The sequence below is a fragment of the Blennius ocellaris genome, assembly GCF_963422515.1.
Source record: "Blennius ocellaris genome assembly, chromosome: 4".
In the NCBI taxonomy this organism is placed as follows: Eukaryota; Metazoa; Chordata; class Actinopteri; order Blenniiformes; family Blenniidae; genus Blennius; species Blennius ocellaris.
The window spans coordinates 17,427,602-17,446,096 of record NC_137653.1 but is presented as its reverse complement, the minus strand read 5'-3'; the positions used below and the strand labels follow the sequence as shown (position 1 = coordinate 17,446,096).

The following is an 18,495-nucleotide window of genomic DNA, read 5'->3' as shown; positions in this document are numbered from 1 at the left end:
TTGTCCCTTCAACTTACAACTTCTTAGCATTTTTCTCTGCGACAAAGCTGCACTCCTTTGTGCATTCAATATTCTTTTTTCAACAAATGATTTATTCTCAGACCATCCTTAACCACAAAAAAAAAAACGACCCAGTCACCGTTCAAACCAAATTAATCATCACGAGCAAAGGTGCTTACGACCGGCTCTACACAGACATTTAAACCCCAATTCTATCTTTATTAAATGGGGGGTGGTGCGAGGGGGGGGAAAAAACATATAGAAATATTTAATTAAGGAGCAATCATGGCCGTGGGTGATTTTCTATTTCAATCTGAGCAACCCTTAAACTGAAACAGTGGGAATTCTAATTAGATTAATACCACTATGTAAATTTATGGCATTTTTGAAAAGGCAAGGGCCACGATGCAATCAGTTGAGTAAATAAGCAGGAGGGGCATGTGCTTTTCCTTTTTTTTTGAAGGATCGGGGGCGGGGTGTCTGTATGTGAGAGTAAACTATTTAAAGACAACCACAAAGGAAAGCTATTATTCTTCAGGCTTTATCTTTAATATTTCTATATTTGTCAAAAGAAGGATATTGTTTCAATCAGATTTCTTTCTACTCTCATCCTGGGAAAAAGTGTGAAACATTTAAAGGCGTTTCCTTCACCTACATTAAATAGAAATGCTACTGATACTAGCTCAAACAGGGGCTAGATTATGTTGAATATATATATATATAATATGATTGGTTACCGAAACAAATCCAAGTTGAAGTTCAAAGTGTTTTTAGGGGAAAAACGTACAATATACACACTCAAATAGCCCTTGGACATTTTACAAGGTAGTCTCAAATAAAGATCATAAAAAATCTATTGACACATGGGCATGTGCACACAAGCGTAAGAGTACAAACTTCTTAGATGTTTCATCTTATACATAGTGATATATATTTATATAGTTATAGTTATGTATCAAATGTACAGTATCCTGTGCCATGAAGCCTATTCTTCATACAGGTCTCCTGCCTCTCGTCTCACTCCGGGTATAGTTTCATCCTCAGCATTAGAGATGCAGCATTTTCAAGCCTTTCAACAGCTTGTTGACAACGTCCAGTGCCTATAGTCGTCTTCTCATTTGCCTGCCATGAATACAAAGCTGATCTTCAACGTGCACACATGACATTTGACTGACTCAGAGTGCAGATCAAATCCACCATGTTTCTGTTGTTTTTATGCAGTACTCTGCATAAAACTTGACAATACTCATATCGCCAAAATGTAAACTAATTCAGTTTCTACAGAATATGCCATACATTTGTATAAACATTCAAACTTTTATATACCATTCCTTTTGATCTGCTTGTGTGGGCAAACTACTTAAACAGAGAAGATTCTTCCCGGTACTTTATGTCTCCATTTCTTTACAAAACAAATTGTGATTGTGGAATTTCAATTTATTTTATTGCTTGTCTGAGTAATGTAGACATGTTATGCAAGCAGATTAAATGTAAACCCTGCTATTGACAATACAATGAAATGAGTTGTGGATTTGGAGTAAGTTCTTGAGAGAAAGGTGCTTGTGATTAGATTTAAGCATTGTAACAGAAGTTGTACTTGAGTAAACATATTCAGTAGTCTTTTCCAGCAGGTGTCCATTAGGTGACCTAGAGATGCAGGCGTTCATTCTCCGAAATACAATTTTGAGGCATGGTTCCAGAATGCCTGCTTCCTCCACAGCGTAAGAGCCTGCAGTATTTTGCGTCTGAACCCATTAGAGGAAATCCAAGCTCAGTAAAGAATGACCAAGCATTCAGCAAACAGGGGCGTTGCATGTGGCCGTGCAGGCCTGAAGTCATTACGCCAACAACATTACCAGTCTGATCTCATCAGACGGCGCACACTGACGCCTGGGGGGCACAGCGGGTACGCGGGACGGAGTGCCAGCTCCAAATGGATCCTTATCTCAGCATCTCTCTTCACCGTCAGAGACGCTGCAGAAGATGCAACGTGTCCTTATCGCTAACTTCATTAAACATGTCCATTACATCACTCAGAGGCTGTATTAGATCAGAACGGAGAGCGAATTTAATCAGAGTTCATTGGAGTAATATGTTGCGTCTGCGTCGCATCTCGTATGTTTTTCTTCCACTTGATTTGCAAGATCATTTTTTGACTGAATCTTTTAAATTTGATGTCATTCTTTGTTTAAGTATCCTAAACGTTCAGATCAAAGCCAATTCAAGAATACATGTCGGGGACCCAAAGCAGGGTTTGCAGTCCCCCCCCCCCCCCCACCCCCCCCCCCCCCCCCCCCCATATTACAAGAATCAACAATGCTCACATTTAAGTGCAACATCAGCAAACAGTAAAAACTCTGCAAAAAAAAGCAAAAATTGTTTTGCTTTTCAATTATTATATTATCTCTCACCCCTCTCGAAAGTCAATCAAATGTTTCTGCTCATTATCACATGAAAAACTGAACATTATTATTAATATTTTCTGAATTGTCATCTCATATAAGGTCAGTTGAAGGTCTGTCCCACACAAATGCCCGTCTCATATCAGTTATAGGAGCTCAATAAAGGTCTGCTATTCAAAGTGGCTTTACGGTATATTGTGTTTTCAAGCAGACCAATGGGTACCCACACAATTTACATCTGACGTTAGATGAACTCTACATGGTCACAAGCACTAAGAGGTAGAGCAAACACTAGTGAGTCCTTGTGGGAGATGAATTAACTGCGATTTGATATTGTAAACCACCACACCCTTAACCAGCTGAGCTAATCATGGTTGTTGTGGCAGGAGGATTTGTGTACATGAGCAGGGGAAACTGTGTGTGTGTGTGTGTGTGTGTGTGTGTGGGGGGGGGGGGGGGGGGGGGGGGGGGGGGGGCTGGGTTAGAGGTCACAGTAACAGATTAGGTGTCCGAGACATTCGGGTTTCAGTGAGCTGTAAGCCACAGAGTGCGGAGAGGTGTGGCTACACGCGTGCGCAGCGCGCGTGTGTGTGTGTGTGTTCGTGGAAATCCTCGAAGGGGGCTCATCCGACATCCAGAGGGAAGCCAGGATGGAGCCCTGCGGTACCCCAGGGTCCTTCGAACCATCTGCTGCCCCGAGGCTAATACCCAGCAGACGTTTCAGCCTCCTCTGGATCAGCCACGAGCGGATGGGGGGGGGGGTATTGAATGGGGGCGGGGTGACGGAGTTGGAGGATTCTTTAACCCCAGCAGGGTGCATCAGGCTGGTGGTAAGACCGACCCGGGGTGGGGGCTCTATGGGCGGCAGAGATTCTCAGCAGAAGGTGGATTAGACGAGGCAGTGAACTGGGCAGAGAGCTGGAGGTGTCTGGAGTGTGAAGGAGGCTAACAGATCAAAAAAGGCTCACAAATTCATCCACAATCTGACAGTGTTTGCCATTTGTTGATTGTTTTTTGTAAATAAGAGCCAGACTGACAATCTGAGAGTGCAAACATTTTAAAATGGTTGTTTCATCAAGTGGTGAAAAAGGCTTAAATGAGGTTAGAGTCTGTGATTGGAAGGCATTACTGCAGACCACTGTGTAATGAATTAATCGTTAAAGTATCATTAGCGTGTGTTGTGGCTTATGATAAAAAGAGTTGGATTACCATCTCATATACCGATCGTTTTTCATATACGGCACATTTGATTTTTCGCTTCAACTGAAATACAAGCGTCCTGTGGAGGTCAGTGGGGGGGCTGGGTGAGATGGATGTGTGAGTGAGTGCAACTATATCTCTCATGGAGAGAAACGCGAGACTGTCTGGGGGGAGATTGGACAAAAAGGCTGTCAGTCTCTTGAAAGAGCGCGGTGGAAAAGACTCAACAAGAGGAAACCGAAGTTTAAACAAGGAGTGCACGAGTGGACACAACTTTTACCGACGATGTCACAAAAAGGTATGAAGGTGATACATGCCTTAAGAAAGTAATATATTTATGAAATCCAAAGATAAAAAATAAATACACAGCCTTCCATAAAGATCTTTTTAGACTTCTGCAGTTGAATGACTACTTAACAATAACAACATCACTATCCAGTCAGATAATGAAATTGATGTGGTAGGGGACGTCACGTCAGAGAGGGTTTGAGTCATTTTCAGTTTCTGAAGACACCCAATTCAAAACCATTAACAGAAATTGGCTTTTAAAATGATAAGGTGATGTATTCTTTAAAAAGCTGGTTCTAATTGGGCTAGCTAAAATACTTATCAAATCATCCATGTAGATATGTGAATGCTTGGAGACATCCACTTATGTAAATGTTAAAAGGGAAGAAAATCAATACAAAATAATGTTGAACAAAAACAGCTTTAATGATTATGAAAGTCTGGAGTTCAGGAAACCAAATCTGTAACAAGAAGTCAACTTGTACCTTCATATAACTGAAGACGTGTGACATCACAAATGTGACTATGAAAGTCAGAAAATATTGAATAATCGTGACTTACGACTGATGGACACTGCAGTTGTAAAAGACAAAGTCGACGCTTGCAAACTTCTTCCCCGTCTCCTTGGACTTGAGGTAGAGCTTCACCACCCGCTTATCACCTACATGACACACACACAAAAATAAATATGACAAGACTGTTTCAGCATAAGTTCAAAGTTTCAAAAGGGACTGAAGTAAAAACAAAGCGGCTACAAGCTACTAAATCCTATCTCTAAGCTAAATTAATAACGGGGAATAAATTAGGAAAAAAAAAACGAACCCAAAAAACCAATTTATTCATCAATGCAGTGTGACACTTTTGAATTCCACTTGTGTGACCTCGCGAGATATCGCACACAAAAACACACACAAGACACACTGTAGCTTAGCAACACACTCCTCATGTCACACCCGCAGTGGGGTGGCATTAAAAATAGCAGCACCAATCAGTGTTTGGATGCCGGAGCTGATGAGAACTCGTAATGGGGCATAATGGGCTCGGTTGAAGAACTACTGAGACGTGGCTTTGACGAAACTTTGAGCGCGCTATCTGACATGTTTTCCGAGCTTTGAATGCGGAAACCAAACAGGTTTTTAAACTCCTGTGCCTTGTGACAGAATTGAACATGAAACAGGTGTATAATCGCTGCAGATATTTTTACATATAAACTGCTGAAACCGTGGCTTTGAAATGGAGTTTAGGGCGGAAAGCAGTCGTTTAGGTGGGATATAAATAAATCAGACTGACATAATCCACAATAACGGGAATTCAAAAACAGATCTATTTTCAGCAGATAACTCCAGAGCCGTGTTTACATATCTGGAATGGATTGAGCGGCCATTACTGGTGGTGACAAGAAACTCTGAAGAGAGACACAAGAAGCAAATCAAGAGGAAATATTAAAATGGAGTTCGGCTCTAGACTCCTCCAGTTTCAGCTCACAAGAAGAACCTTTCATCAGCATTGAAGTGTATTTATTGGAAGAATGAGAACGGACATTTAAACAAAGCTTATCATCACATTGCACATATATGATGGCAAAAACCTCTGACTCGCTTTGTAACACAGCCCGATGACCTCACTACCCCACAGCCTCATCGCCCGTCCTCCAATTCATGTCATCACCTTTGTTCCTGGTGATCGGGGCGATGTCTCGCACAGATGGAGACAGACAGAAAATGTGTCCACCCTGGATCCGTCCCTCCGTCTCCACGTAGTCCTCGAAGGAACAGTTGACCCCCGCTGAGAGATCGGGCACATTACGAGCCTGGAGAACCAGCTACGGTGAGGGGGGAGAGACAATCAGTACAAGATCAATGGAAGGACATGGTGTACATGGATTGTTATATGATATGACATGAGGGTTAATGGGTAGTGGTGGTAGTGTGGGGGGAGTATGTACATGTGGGACAATAGTGTGAATAAAAGAGCAAGTGTGTGTGTGCATCAGTCACTGTAACAGCTATTACAGCAAGGTTAATGTGTACGTGTTAATGTGCATAAAGAAACTGAAGCAAAGTGTAATCAGTCAAAACGTGGTTATACTGAGCAGTCGCTGACAGAATGAGAGCGCGCGCACACACGCACGCACGCACGCACGCACGCACGCACGCACGCACGCACGCACGCACGCACACACGCACACACACACACACACACACACACACACACACACACACACACACACACACACCACAGATGGTGTGACCAGGAAATGCTAATTCTTAATTAAAAGTGCATGTTGAAAAGTAACACTCTTGGTGTAAAACCTCGTCAGTGTTCCATCATATAATAATTTTACTATACAAATTATGATTAGCGATCACAGCAGACATGGTGGAGGAGAACAACTAAAACCAGCTATAAAGGTATGAGGTCCACTGTGCTTTCATATTTAGAAAATGGCATTAATTTCAAGCCAAAAAGCAATAAAATACAATATTATCACATAGAAAAAGACATAATAAATATGAGCTTTGAAAGTAAACTGCAATGAGGCTAAAAAAAGTCAATTTGACCAGTTCGCCTGTATGACGCGTGTCTGAAGCCGCTTCTGCTCCTGTTGCTCTTCGTCCAGAGGGGATGAGGGCAAATACTGAACGTGATGCGGGTGGTGCGCCTTTTAATACAGTTAAATCAGTTTGCTCTTGTTGCCAGATCAAACATTTAAGAAGCTCCATGAGGCTAAATGTTTGGATAAAGAGCTGCGAAAGAGCACAATTTCTTTCCTAGAATAGACATTTGACATTTTCTTTTTTTCATTATTATCATTCTCATCAATCCTTGAAGGCCTCGTCATTTCTTTTTTTCTTTTTGTGGCTATTTCCCATCAATTTCTTACAACAGCACAGATCACATGTGCATTAAATGCTTGTAATTTATCACCAGTGTCACTGCTTTGCCGACTGCAGTTATGTGCTGTGCCTGAAGTGGATGACTCGATAAAGAAATGTACGATGATCGTTCAGGGTGGTTCTGAGGTTAATCACACCCTTTGACAATTTAGCCATGTTTAATATGTAGATATGACATTGTGGCCATGTATGAATTAAATATGATGTAAAATCATAAAAACTCAAATATGAAACTATATATTTGGTGTAAACGGGTGAAACGCCAGGCACATGACGTTGCCTTTTATCTTCTGGCTCATATAAAAAAATATTGTCTGGCATTTTACTTAAATCTGAATTCCTTCTTGAGTTTATATGTGTATGCAGCAGTTACAGAATTGAAAGGTAAATATGTGGTCAAATAGCAGACTGGAGACTTTGACCGAAGGCTTAAAACTAGTTCACGTCAACTGCAGTTTTACTTGTATATAAACCACATTTTTAACTGCTCACTGTAAACTGAGTGTACGTTCATCTTTGATTGATATCCTGAACTGCTGAATAATTTTCTACAAACTACAAACACATTAACTCATAACCAGCAGATTTCCACACCATCAGACAGAAGCAGGTTGTCTGTTTTGTTCGGTTTGAAGTATGAGGCAGGGCTCTGAGCATGTTTATAATGCTGGGATAAAAGAACAGTATTGATCTTATCATTTAACCTGCCAATGATGTGACTTGAGAGGTCATCCTCTGATCGCATCACTGCTGATGTGATCAGAAGCGGCTGGTGTTCATGGTAAAGTGCTCTGCATGGCAGCGTTTTGCCTCCGTCGTGTGAATGTGTGCCACGAGGTGAATGACGCAAAACGAAGCAGGCCATCTCCGAGATTTGTCTCTTCTGCAACTGCTCCTGTTGTTGTTTTGTACTGAATCGACGAGGGACAACGTACGTACCTGTACTTCAGACATGGTGACGGAGATGTTTCTGGGCTGAACGGTCAGTTCCACACACTGTCTCTGGTCCGAGGCAAACCTCTGAGGCTCTCCTGCTCGCTCACAGTGGTCCTTACGAGAGCATCTAAGGAATGACAGGAGTGAAAGGAAAAAGGGCAAAGAGAGGGAGATAGCAGCAGATGAGTGAGACAAGAGGTGAGAAGGGTGGAGAAGAGAGAGAAAGAAAGGATATGAGCAACTGTTAAGCTAATATGGCAATCATATTAAGATGATAAACATGCAGAGCCATCACCGTCACACAGAAATGAGAGCAATATTAAAGGACAAATGGGCTAATGGCTTCTCCCAGTCATTACTGAGGGCCTTTACATCATTACCTTATTGGTCCTGACAATTGTGCAAGAGCTGCTAGGCTCCCTGACCACCGCCCCCCACCCCGATCTTCAAACTTCTCGGAAGATATACAGGCAATCGTTAAAGTCCCCCTGAACCGTTAAAATGATGCAATTCCTACCAGCTGTATATCAACAGGGTCAGCAATTTCACCCCTCGCGCTTATTACAGGCCAACTGATCCTGCTGAAAATTCAGCACATACAGCCCTGTGTGGTAGCAGTTTTACTATTAGCTATTCATAATGCATTAGCTATCACTTCACCTCCGCGCTAACAACAACTGGTCCCGGTGGTGAGAAGAAAGTGCTGATGTGGCACTGTGCACGGCCTTAACAATAAGAGGGAGGCAGGAAAAATTGCTAACTGCCTTTTTCGTACAGCAGCTCCCCCATTATCTCATTTAGTTAGCCTTCACTCACGCTCGGGAAGGAAAAACGGTCGCCAACCACTCCCCCGGGAGCCACTGACGTGCACACGCACACGCACACGCACACACACACACACACACACACACACACACACACACACACACACACACACACACACACACACACACACACACACACACACACACACACACACACACACACACACACACACACACGCACACGTACACGTACACGTACACAGGCACAGTAAAGCATTAGGAAGAACGTACGAAGGTATGTACAGGTTTTCTCATTAGGAGCCTCTTTTCCTTCCACTGCTCCTCTGGCGTGTGACCGTGTACGCTTGTGAATGAGGTGTGCTCACTTGTCTGGAAATGCCTGCCTGCGTGTATCAGTGTGTATCCCTCGTTCAATCCCACTGCCGATTGAAACTACTTAATGGGATGTGGTTAAAAGTACCAGAGGGCTGAGATGAAGCTTATAAATAATTTGTCTATTAATGCTTGCCCATTATGTCGGTGAGGGTTTCAGCCAGATTTGGGCCCATCAGGAAGGGTATAAACAAGAAGCGCTCAAAACACAAGGTCATGATAGCCGCACGCGCGTGTCGTTTCTAAGATCTGTTCTAAGATGTGCCTGATGTCTGCAGAAATGGAGAAACACACTTTGAATGCGCGTTTGCGTGTGTGTGTGTGCGTGCCTTGAGGAGAGACAAGTCTGTGAAATGTATTGTAGGTTTAATTAATGAACTGAGAGATGGCGTTAAGCCAAGTGCTTGAGGCTCTCCAAATGTGGTTTAACATCCCGTCACCTTTCAATAACATGTATCTGCTCCAGCAGCCTCCTGTGTGTGCAGACAAACCCTCCAGCCACAGAGGATGAATGGAGAGATTATAGATATACAGTAATACAGTATCACGACGCCGGAGATTGTGGGCTTTATATTCTAAACATTCATTCTAATATTAAACTGTAATCTTAAGGCAAACAAGCCTTAATCCAGAGAGCAAATACTGACACTAGGAATGACTCGTGCTACACTGTGCAGCCAAAATGAAAGAAACCCACTTCACAGGTGTACCGACTTCAAGATCACAGACCAGCTAAAAACTACCCAGAAAACCAGCAGTAACTGAGGCAGTCGAACAACCTTTTCTGGCATTTCAGTTCTACAACAGGCTTAGTCGGCTGACTGACTCGCACTTGTGGAAAATAGCAACAGTTAAAGGTAAAAGTTTTGCACAAAAACTGTGTCCTCGAATCGACCAATGCCAATCATTGTAGAAGAAGAAGAAAAAAAAAAAGCACCTTGATTACAACAATAACAGGCTCCCCTGTGTACACCTGCAGAGCTCTCCACACAAACCTCCAAGTGACAGGCTTGTATGATCCAACATTGGAGCCAAATTTCCCACAGTGAAGGATTTCACTTATAAATGCATCTTTTACTTTAGCACAATGTGGGAAAACAATGAAAAACGGTTTTATTTTTTCGACAATATATTGGTGCACTCGTGACTAACTTGGAATTGAGAATGTGATGGTGCTCTGTGAAAACCTTCAATTCCAAATGGAGAAAATCCACTTCTGTTGAACTCAGAACTACCCAGGAGGAGAGTTAAAAGCTGCTGAGAGCTCAGAGGAACAAATGTAATCCCTAAATATGTGCACAATTTGTGCAGTTAAGCAATCAAAGTAAGGACATTTGTGTTTGGTAGAGTATTTGTCAGTCATATCACTGATTCCTGGCAACAAGCCTTTTTTATTGAGGTTTTTTTTTTTTTTATGCTGCCTCATTTATGAAAAATCTGCATTTGTGGGATGAGCAGCAGAAAAAATCTTCACTCTATAGACACTATTTATTTAAATGTGTGACTATTATACAAATGGGAACATTCCACAGTACCATGAGAAACAAGGACACTCTGCTGACCCCCTGGAGAAGAAGCTGGTGTGGCTAAGTGCTCACACACTGCAGGAACGCTGCATTTACCACACACATATTCAGATCTGTTGCTCATCCCTCAAATGCATATGCCTTACAAATGTGGCAACAATTAAACATGTAGATAAACAAGTTTCCCAATGTTGTAAGAGTAATTGCTAAGGAGCTTTGCAACACACAATTTTCCAAACAACAAAAAAAATCCTTATTTTTTGTGCCAAGTTTAATTGTGAAAAAGTATCAACTGCCTTAATAAATATATATAAACAGAATGTAGGTGTTGGCCTATGTGGGTGATGGTATTTTTTTTGCAGATTTAAATTTGGCATTGGGATTTTCCAACGTGTAACTGGTTATTTTCAAAGGTTTAAGGCATGAATGGAACAAAAAGAAGTACATTTGTGTTGTGTGCTTCAGAACCACAGAAGTAATATCTCCCTGCAAACACATCTACCAAATATCTCACAGAAGAGTTAAAATAACACTGCACTTTGCTCCTGTGAGAACATTTTCAGCAACACAAAAATGAATGAAACAAACATTTGCATCATCAAGTGCTCATGATGCCAAGACTCTAAGCATCAGATATTTGTTTTTGTCATTCATAAAAAACACATGTGACTGGGTGACATCACATGTGACAATTCTATTCTCAATCCTTGCAATGTGGAGACATCTGTGATTCAGTACATGGATATTCAAGAAAGCAACAAGAGACATCAATTCTGTGTAAACTCCATCTTTTTTCACAGTTGGAACACTGTGTTAAAAATACATTTTGTACAGTTCAACAGGTTTTCAATAAATACAAATCCAGAGCATATTGTGGAGCCCTTCAGGTGGGAGCTCCCACTTCCTCATGATCAACTAATCTCCAACACATCAACATTTCTTTCACAGTTATCGGCTACACACTGCTACGTACGAAAGAGTGCACAGTGAAGTGTGTTAATGTGAGCATGAGTGTGTTCGCCACTTACACATTATGAAGAACACACCATCCACAGTGAGGGTCTCTGGAGCCCAAACACTCTCCACAAGTGGTGTACTGCTCACAGCTCTCCACTGGAACTCGAACCACCTAAAGAGACAGAAAGACAGACGGAGAGCAGTTAATGACGAGTGTCTTTGTACTGAAACTTAGAACTTGCCCAATGAATGATTTCAAACATGTGCGGCGCGGACACTGCATGTCTGTATGTTTCTGAACGGCAAGGTAGGAATAGAGAAAAGGTGTGTGTGTGTGTGTGTGTGTGTGTGTGTGTGTGTGTGTGTGTGTGTGTGTGTGTGTGTGTGTGTGTGTGTGTGTGTGTGTGTGTGTGTGTGTGTGTGTGTGTGTGTGTGTGTGTGTGTGTTCTGGTGAACGATTCCAGTCCAGCGGTGTGTGACAACCGGCAATCAAGCATGGACAGAAGGGGCCTCCCATTGCATGCTGGGACACCTGACAGGTGGCCCTGGCAACAGAGCTGTGATTGACAGGTGACCTCGAAAACTAAAGGGAGGCAGAGGGGCAGAGGGGCAGAAGGGCAGACTCTCTGTGTGTGTGTGTACATGTATGATGGACACATGGCGATGTGACCGCGTGCATGTGTGTGTTTCACAGCCAGACTGGTTGTACGAGCTTGATGGTAGGCTACAGATGTTGCCCACGAAACAAGATCAAGTGTGCAAGTTTAGCTCCCCACTCCAGTTAAAGGTGATGACAGATGGCTCACAACACAGCCTCAGTAGGTCTGAAAGTGTGTGTGTGTGTGCGCGCGTGCATGCGTGTGTGTGTGTGTGAGAGCATGTGTGTATTTTGAGCAATTCACAAGAGATTGAGTGTGTTTCGACGTGTGACAGACAGATTGCCAGCATATGTGAAGAGTGGCGGTGTGCAACAAAGAAGCCGCATGCGTTTGTGTGCGGACATGTGTTGCAAGTGTCAGCGCTGCATTTAACTTTTCTTCACCAAAGGGCCCCGAGTTGATGAGTTGCTTGATTCTCATTTCACAATGTGTGTGACGGAGAGAACGAGAGGGAGAGCATGTATCAGGTTGCTACTGCAGGCTAGTTGTAAACTGAAGGGCAGAGAGTGAGCCAGATGATCAGTGAGTAACAGCATTTAACAATCCTACCCCTGGGTAACACCGTTACAATGCACACACACTTAACCATGAGAACTTCGTCTGAGTGGTATGGAAGCCTGCAGGGAGGAGCGATCTATGGTATGATAAGAGAAAAGAAAAACATCTGGAGAAAAAAGGAGGAGGTTTGAAGTTCAAGCTGCAGGATGGAAACAGGACGTAAAAAAAAAAAAAAAAGGAGACATATTTAACTGAAGTTTAGGATTCCTGTCTGAGCCTCAAATGAAACACAGATTTGACAGAGATAGGACATAATAAAACTCATAAATGAGTCATAAATGCCTTGTAGTAGACTGGCTCTCTCCTGTAGTTTGTGCTCTCTCTGCTCTCTTTCTCTGTACCTTCCTGCAGGACGACTAGACAGTAAAACTGGATGTTTGTACACGCTTTGCTCTTGAGAAAAAGTATTTTTTTTCTTTCTTTCTTTCTCTGTTAAAGTGCGATGAAATGATTGTTGTTCGTGGTGCGATTAAAACAAAAGACTTTTGAAAATTTAAACAGAGGAACGACCATTTTTTTTCATAATGACCACTTTTCTGTACACTACTGATTCTCCTCTTAGCACAACTACTATCCTTCCATGAGCAACTCATTTATCCGTTTCCACAAAATGAAACGGTCACTCCTCCAGTCTAAAGTCAATACAGTACAGTAGCTCTCTGTCCAGCAAGAAAGATGGATGAAATGATGGAAACAAGTGGCTGAAGAGCTTCTAAAACTATGGCTGGATGAATGGATGGATGGAGGAAAAGAGTGCAATGGAAGCAACATGGTTCGAATTGGGGAAGACACTGTGCTGAGCGAAGATGGGATATGGTGGCAGACGCATGCGATGCATCACTGTCGAAGAGAGTGCGAGTCTCGTTTTCATTGGAAAGGAGAGGCAAAAGAAGGATAGAGCGAGGGATTGGGGTGTCTTCCATAATAAAGGCATGACAGAGGAGGGGGAAGAGGGAGCGTCAATGAGTGGGCAGATGATGAATAGATCGATGACAGAAAAGTAGCTGGAGTTGAGAATATGTGATCGGACACCACACATAATGCCTTTCATATACTTTATGATTCAAATGAAGAGACTGGGAGAGACTGGTGGGGTCCTCATATCATCAGTGACGCTAACCACTTCCCCCGCCTTCCTCTCTCCATAAATCATTACGACTTTGATTAAACACAACGGTCCACATAAATCCTTCTAACATTATGGCCCCTCGGCACGCTAGCATAACCTTATCATTGCCCTGTGCAATGATGGATAAGTCCTATTGTTCACAATTGTCTCTGTATCGGTAATGGTGACAACACTGCTGGCTCTGCTGAGCGGTGGTGGCGTGCCGCTCTTGATGTGGTAAAGGCTCATCATGGCCGTTTTTCCCAATAGGGGTATAAAATTCTTTACAGGAGCCCGGTACGCACTTGCGCGACTCGATGTAGATTCAGAAAATGTGTGAATGTGTGTGGAGAATACAACCCACTCATATACACACATGCATTTCCGTGCTGTCTGCCTCTTCCTGTCTCTCTCGATGGCTCTTTTAATGAAAGCCAATTCCAGACAGCGCGCCACATTACTCCTTTAAATGACCTTATAAACCAAGCCCACCATCTCCTCTCTCTTGCCATCTCCTTATTTACAATAGCATCCGCCGCTGTAACTCAATTCTCTGCTCTTGCTCCCTCTTCCTCTGCAGCCGACCCTCCACCTCAACCATATCGTAACGCCGTGACATCTCCTTTCTGCTGTAAACTTTCCACCTCTCCTCTCCAATCTGTTTTTACAGAGCGCCATCACCTGCCTTTAAACGTCCCGCTAACAGGCTTTGTGACGGTCACCCCCCAAAACCCGGAGGAACTGTAAAGCTTTCAGCACCGCTTTTCATTGGTTGTAAAATCTAAAAGACATAAAAGGATCTGCCTTGTTGCGGCTTCTTTTCTTTTTTTTTTTTTTAAAAAACATTCAAACAGGGAGAGTCGAGAGTGGAAGAGAGGAGGCGGGGGGTGGGGGGGGGGGTGGGTGTCTAAGCTTCTTCTCTGAGTTATACTGTCTGGGGGAAAAATGCTGTTTATTTTCAGTTATTTTTAGATATCTGCCTCAGACTCGGTATCATAAATTAGTAACGCCCCCGCCATCTTAAACAACAACTGCCAAACGTCTTGTGCTTAACACTTAACCTCAAACCGCTCCAATCCTGCAGTCCAGGGAAACATAGTGGAGAGATCTGGTTTTAATGGGAAACACCAAAAGGTCAAATTGGAGGATGTCAATTTACGGAAAGTTAAGGTTTCAACATCCACATGAAATGATGTTAATCTGGCATCGAAATGTTCTGTGAAATGTGTGACTCTTTTACTGCTCCACTGCTTCAATCCAGACTCCAATTTGAGGAGTCCAATTCAAACTTGGAAGAACAAAAATGGATACAAAGCATGTTTCTTTCCAGGATCATTTTTAGGTGTAGCAATTGACCAACATGATCATGAGAAATCCCTTCTTTAAAACATAATCCGGGTAAAAATGCATTTACTGCATCACCATTACCATTTTAATACCAGTCAATCGAATGGTTATTGCACAGTCAAAAACACACAAAATTTTTGAATGACTAACAAACACTGAACATGTGACAAAGCCAAAGAAAACACAATATAATTTTGCCTAAACAGAAGTACATTCATAACACTGTTAATCTGACCTGAAATTGATCAGCCATATTTGATTTAAACTACAAAAAGGAAAAAGAAAAAAAAAAGAAAAGAAAAAAAACACCCAAAACACAATGGACTACCTTCAAATGACTTATAGATATAAACACTGCACAAAGTGGATTTGGATTCAGAATATAAATTATAGCTTTAAAAATGGCCTAATTTTACCTAATTTTGTCGTTATGAAGGAATGGTGTCAACTGTGACTCATTCGCAATGGGAATGAACCCTAGAAAACTCCCAGGCAGGAATACCTGCGTGGGGGAGGGACCGCGTGTGAGCGGCTCGTATCAAAGGCTGGGTTAGCATGTGTGCATTGACTGGATTGTAAGGAGCTTACGAGATCAATGGAAGACGGGGCCCTGCTTGATGTGTTGACTGATTGGAGAAAAGCAGAAAGGCAAACAAGGCTGACAGAGTTTGATACTAACAGGGAAGGAGGGATGCCGATGGATGGCTGAAGAGATGGAGGATGGGTGAGTGGGGAAAAATAAAAATTCGGAAAAAACAATCCTGTGCTACAGCTTTTCAGTTTCCTGAGTGATGTCCAGATACAATCCAGAGATGCTTGTGACAGATATGAGCGAAGTGGTAACTGTCTACTGCAGACCTGTTGTACTAAATTAGGTTTTCATGTGTCACAGTGGAGGAAAGTAGTTTCCACTATGACAGTTGTATTCCTTTGTTTTCTCCCTCCCTACAGCATTTTTGAGTATTGTTTTGCACCCGCTGCCCTCCCTGCCTTCCTCACCAGCTTTATCTCTCCCTCATATTGTGTTCTGCTTGCCCAATTCTCCTGCCTGATCAGCTCCTCTTTTCTTCCGCCTCTTTAATTTATCTTTTTATCCTCTTTCTCCTTTGCCGGGCTCAATTTTTCATCCGCTCCATTGTTTTCGCTCCTCTGAAATACTGTTTTGATCTCTTCTTCAATACTCCATGCCGGTGAAGAACACGACGCAGATCAAACAACTTATTTATTTGTCATTTGTGTGCGCGCATATTGCGAGTTCAAGGCCAATAAAGATGACAACTCAAATTCCCGCTGTCCCAGCAAACTGCGACGAGGCAACATATATATCAGGTACATAAACACGCAAGGTGCCCATGATAAGATTATGCTGCAGCAGCTGAAGCAGAGATTTCTTTCTTCTGCACAGTGTGCAATCACCTTCAAACTAACTCGGGTTTATTTACAGTAGCACCTTAGACAAAGCAAAGTCACAAGGAGAAGTAAGGTCATTATAATAGAGTGTAAAAACATAAAGTCACCAACTCTTTACTCGCTTGGGATACACGTTATGGATATTACCTGAAGATGACTTTAGCTCAGGGATGTGGAATTATTTTTGCCAAGGGAAACACATGATGAGAAGTGATGATAAGTGGAAGGCAGAGAGAGACGTTCAGAAGAATTCAGCTCGATATGTTAAAAAGCAGTCGGTCATAAGCTACAGTTTCTGCTCTGCATATGCCAAGTTTCTGTATTTGTTTGTGTTTTTTGTCAAATAAAACAAAACAAGAAAATCCTTTCAAATGGTTAAAAGCAAATCAACAGTGGGAAGTGGCAACCCAAACAAAATAAAAGTGTGAGACAGACTAAACTTTGGAAAATGAAGATGTGGAATTGCATCCCTCTTCATCGTCATCTTCATCACATGGACATTCCCATTATCTCCTTCAAGAGGAGCTGATCTCAAACAATAGGTCAATACACTCTCAGTCTTAGTGTAGCCATTTGTTCTTTCTACTCTATTCCTCAAGTGAGAAAGGACCTGACAGATAGAGAGGGGGGACACAGAAGAACCGAGAGCGACGAGAAAAAGTGAGACAGAGACGAAGGAGGAGACAGAGATTGAAAAACTGCAGAAAACAAAGAATCGGAACAAAGAGAGTGCAGAGGGAGAAAAAGAAAGAGAAAGAGGTAAATGTAGCCGGCTAAGGTAGACAGGCCTAGGGGTCTTCTAATTAAGTGAGGATGGGAGAGGCCGTCTGCCTGGTAAATGACTCTGTCACTTTAGTAAATGGACTTGGTGAGGAGTGAGGAGCCACACAGCTGGCATTTCCATTAGCACTGCCAGGCGACCCACCACCATATACACAGACCGAGAGAACCAGAGGAGAGCGGGAAGGAAAAGGGGAGAAAAAGAAGAAGAAAAAAAAATCCAGGACAAATGCTGCTTTTCTTTATTTGCTCTCACAGGAGTTGCTGTGCAGAAGTGGTGCCTGGTAGGTGTATGGATGGATGGTGTTTGTGCAGAGCGGGCACCAAACTGAGGAGAGTAAACTAAATCTGCATGACTGACTTCGCCTGCGTATGCATGCAATCATACAACTCTACCAAAAGTAACAGGAGTTGCACCCAAGAAAAGAAATTGCCAAATCTTTACTTCCAGTACTAAACAGCTTTTTCATTTATAATAATTGAGTGTTTTAAAGTTATGATTGGGTGATCATTAGATTTAGATATGCTTTGTGCATGAAAAACATAATTAATCATTAATAGACAAAAAAGGCAAATGTAGAAGCCGTGATGCTGCGGAGGGCTGCACAGCAGTGTTTTGGGCGAGGTCCCCTCTTGGAGTGTCATTTGTGTCCGTTTGAGTCCAGGCTGGACCTTTCAGTGTGGCGTTTGCACCTTATCCCGGTGCATACATGGTCTTCTTTAGGTACTTTGGGTTCCTCAACATGTGAGGTTCAATGATGACCCTTACTGAAGTGTTGTAACTGACAAAAACAGCTGTAAAGAGTCCACAGCTGTGCCAACAGAACAAGAAGCCCTGCTCATGGGGGCTGAGCTTGATGTTTTGTATTTTTAGGATTTGTCGAAACGATTGAAGAAAGTATGTATTAAAAAAAGAAACCCATTCTCACTGACATCTCTAGTTATTATGCACAACTGCTTTTACAGTTGCATTCATCAGTGTCATGTACTTCCTTTTTGTCATTTCTGACAGCAAACATTGAATGAAAAATCTGCTCCTTCCACTTTTCCGTTCAGTTTCCCCCCCCCATTTGATGCTTCATAACTGGGTCTGATGAGGCCTGCTGTGCATGAATCTGAAAGGAAGTTTGACTTGAATTCAAAACAATTCACTGTGCTGTCATGCATGAGCGGCGCTTTATTGTTCTACTCAGTGTGACTTCTGGTTAAGGCACGAGACGGAGTACGCTGGGGCCGCGTGGAGCAGCGCGAAGGGCCACGCAAGCTTATG

At 42.6% G+C, this 18,495-nt stretch overlaps 1 protein-coding gene across 2 annotated transcripts in view; it reads right to left on the bottom strand.

The window, feature by feature from the left end:
• The window catches only part of plxna1b (plexin A1b), a gene marked incomplete at its 5' end in the record, with an annotated part of 162,974 nt that overhangs the window by 82,554 nt on the left and 61,925 nt on the right, over positions 1-18,495 (bottom strand). For both annotated transcript variants that reach the window (XM_080495587.1, XM_080495588.1), the window contains 4 exons: positions 4,452-4,551; positions 5,559-5,712; positions 7,727-7,850; positions 11,435-11,535. In XM_080495587.1, coding sequence (XP_080351713.1) covers positions 4,452-4,551; positions 5,559-5,712; positions 7,727-7,850; positions 11,435-11,535 — 479 coding nt within the window. The remainder of the gene's footprint in view (positions 1-4,451; positions 4,552-5,558; positions 5,713-7,726; positions 7,851-11,434; positions 11,536-18,495) is intronic.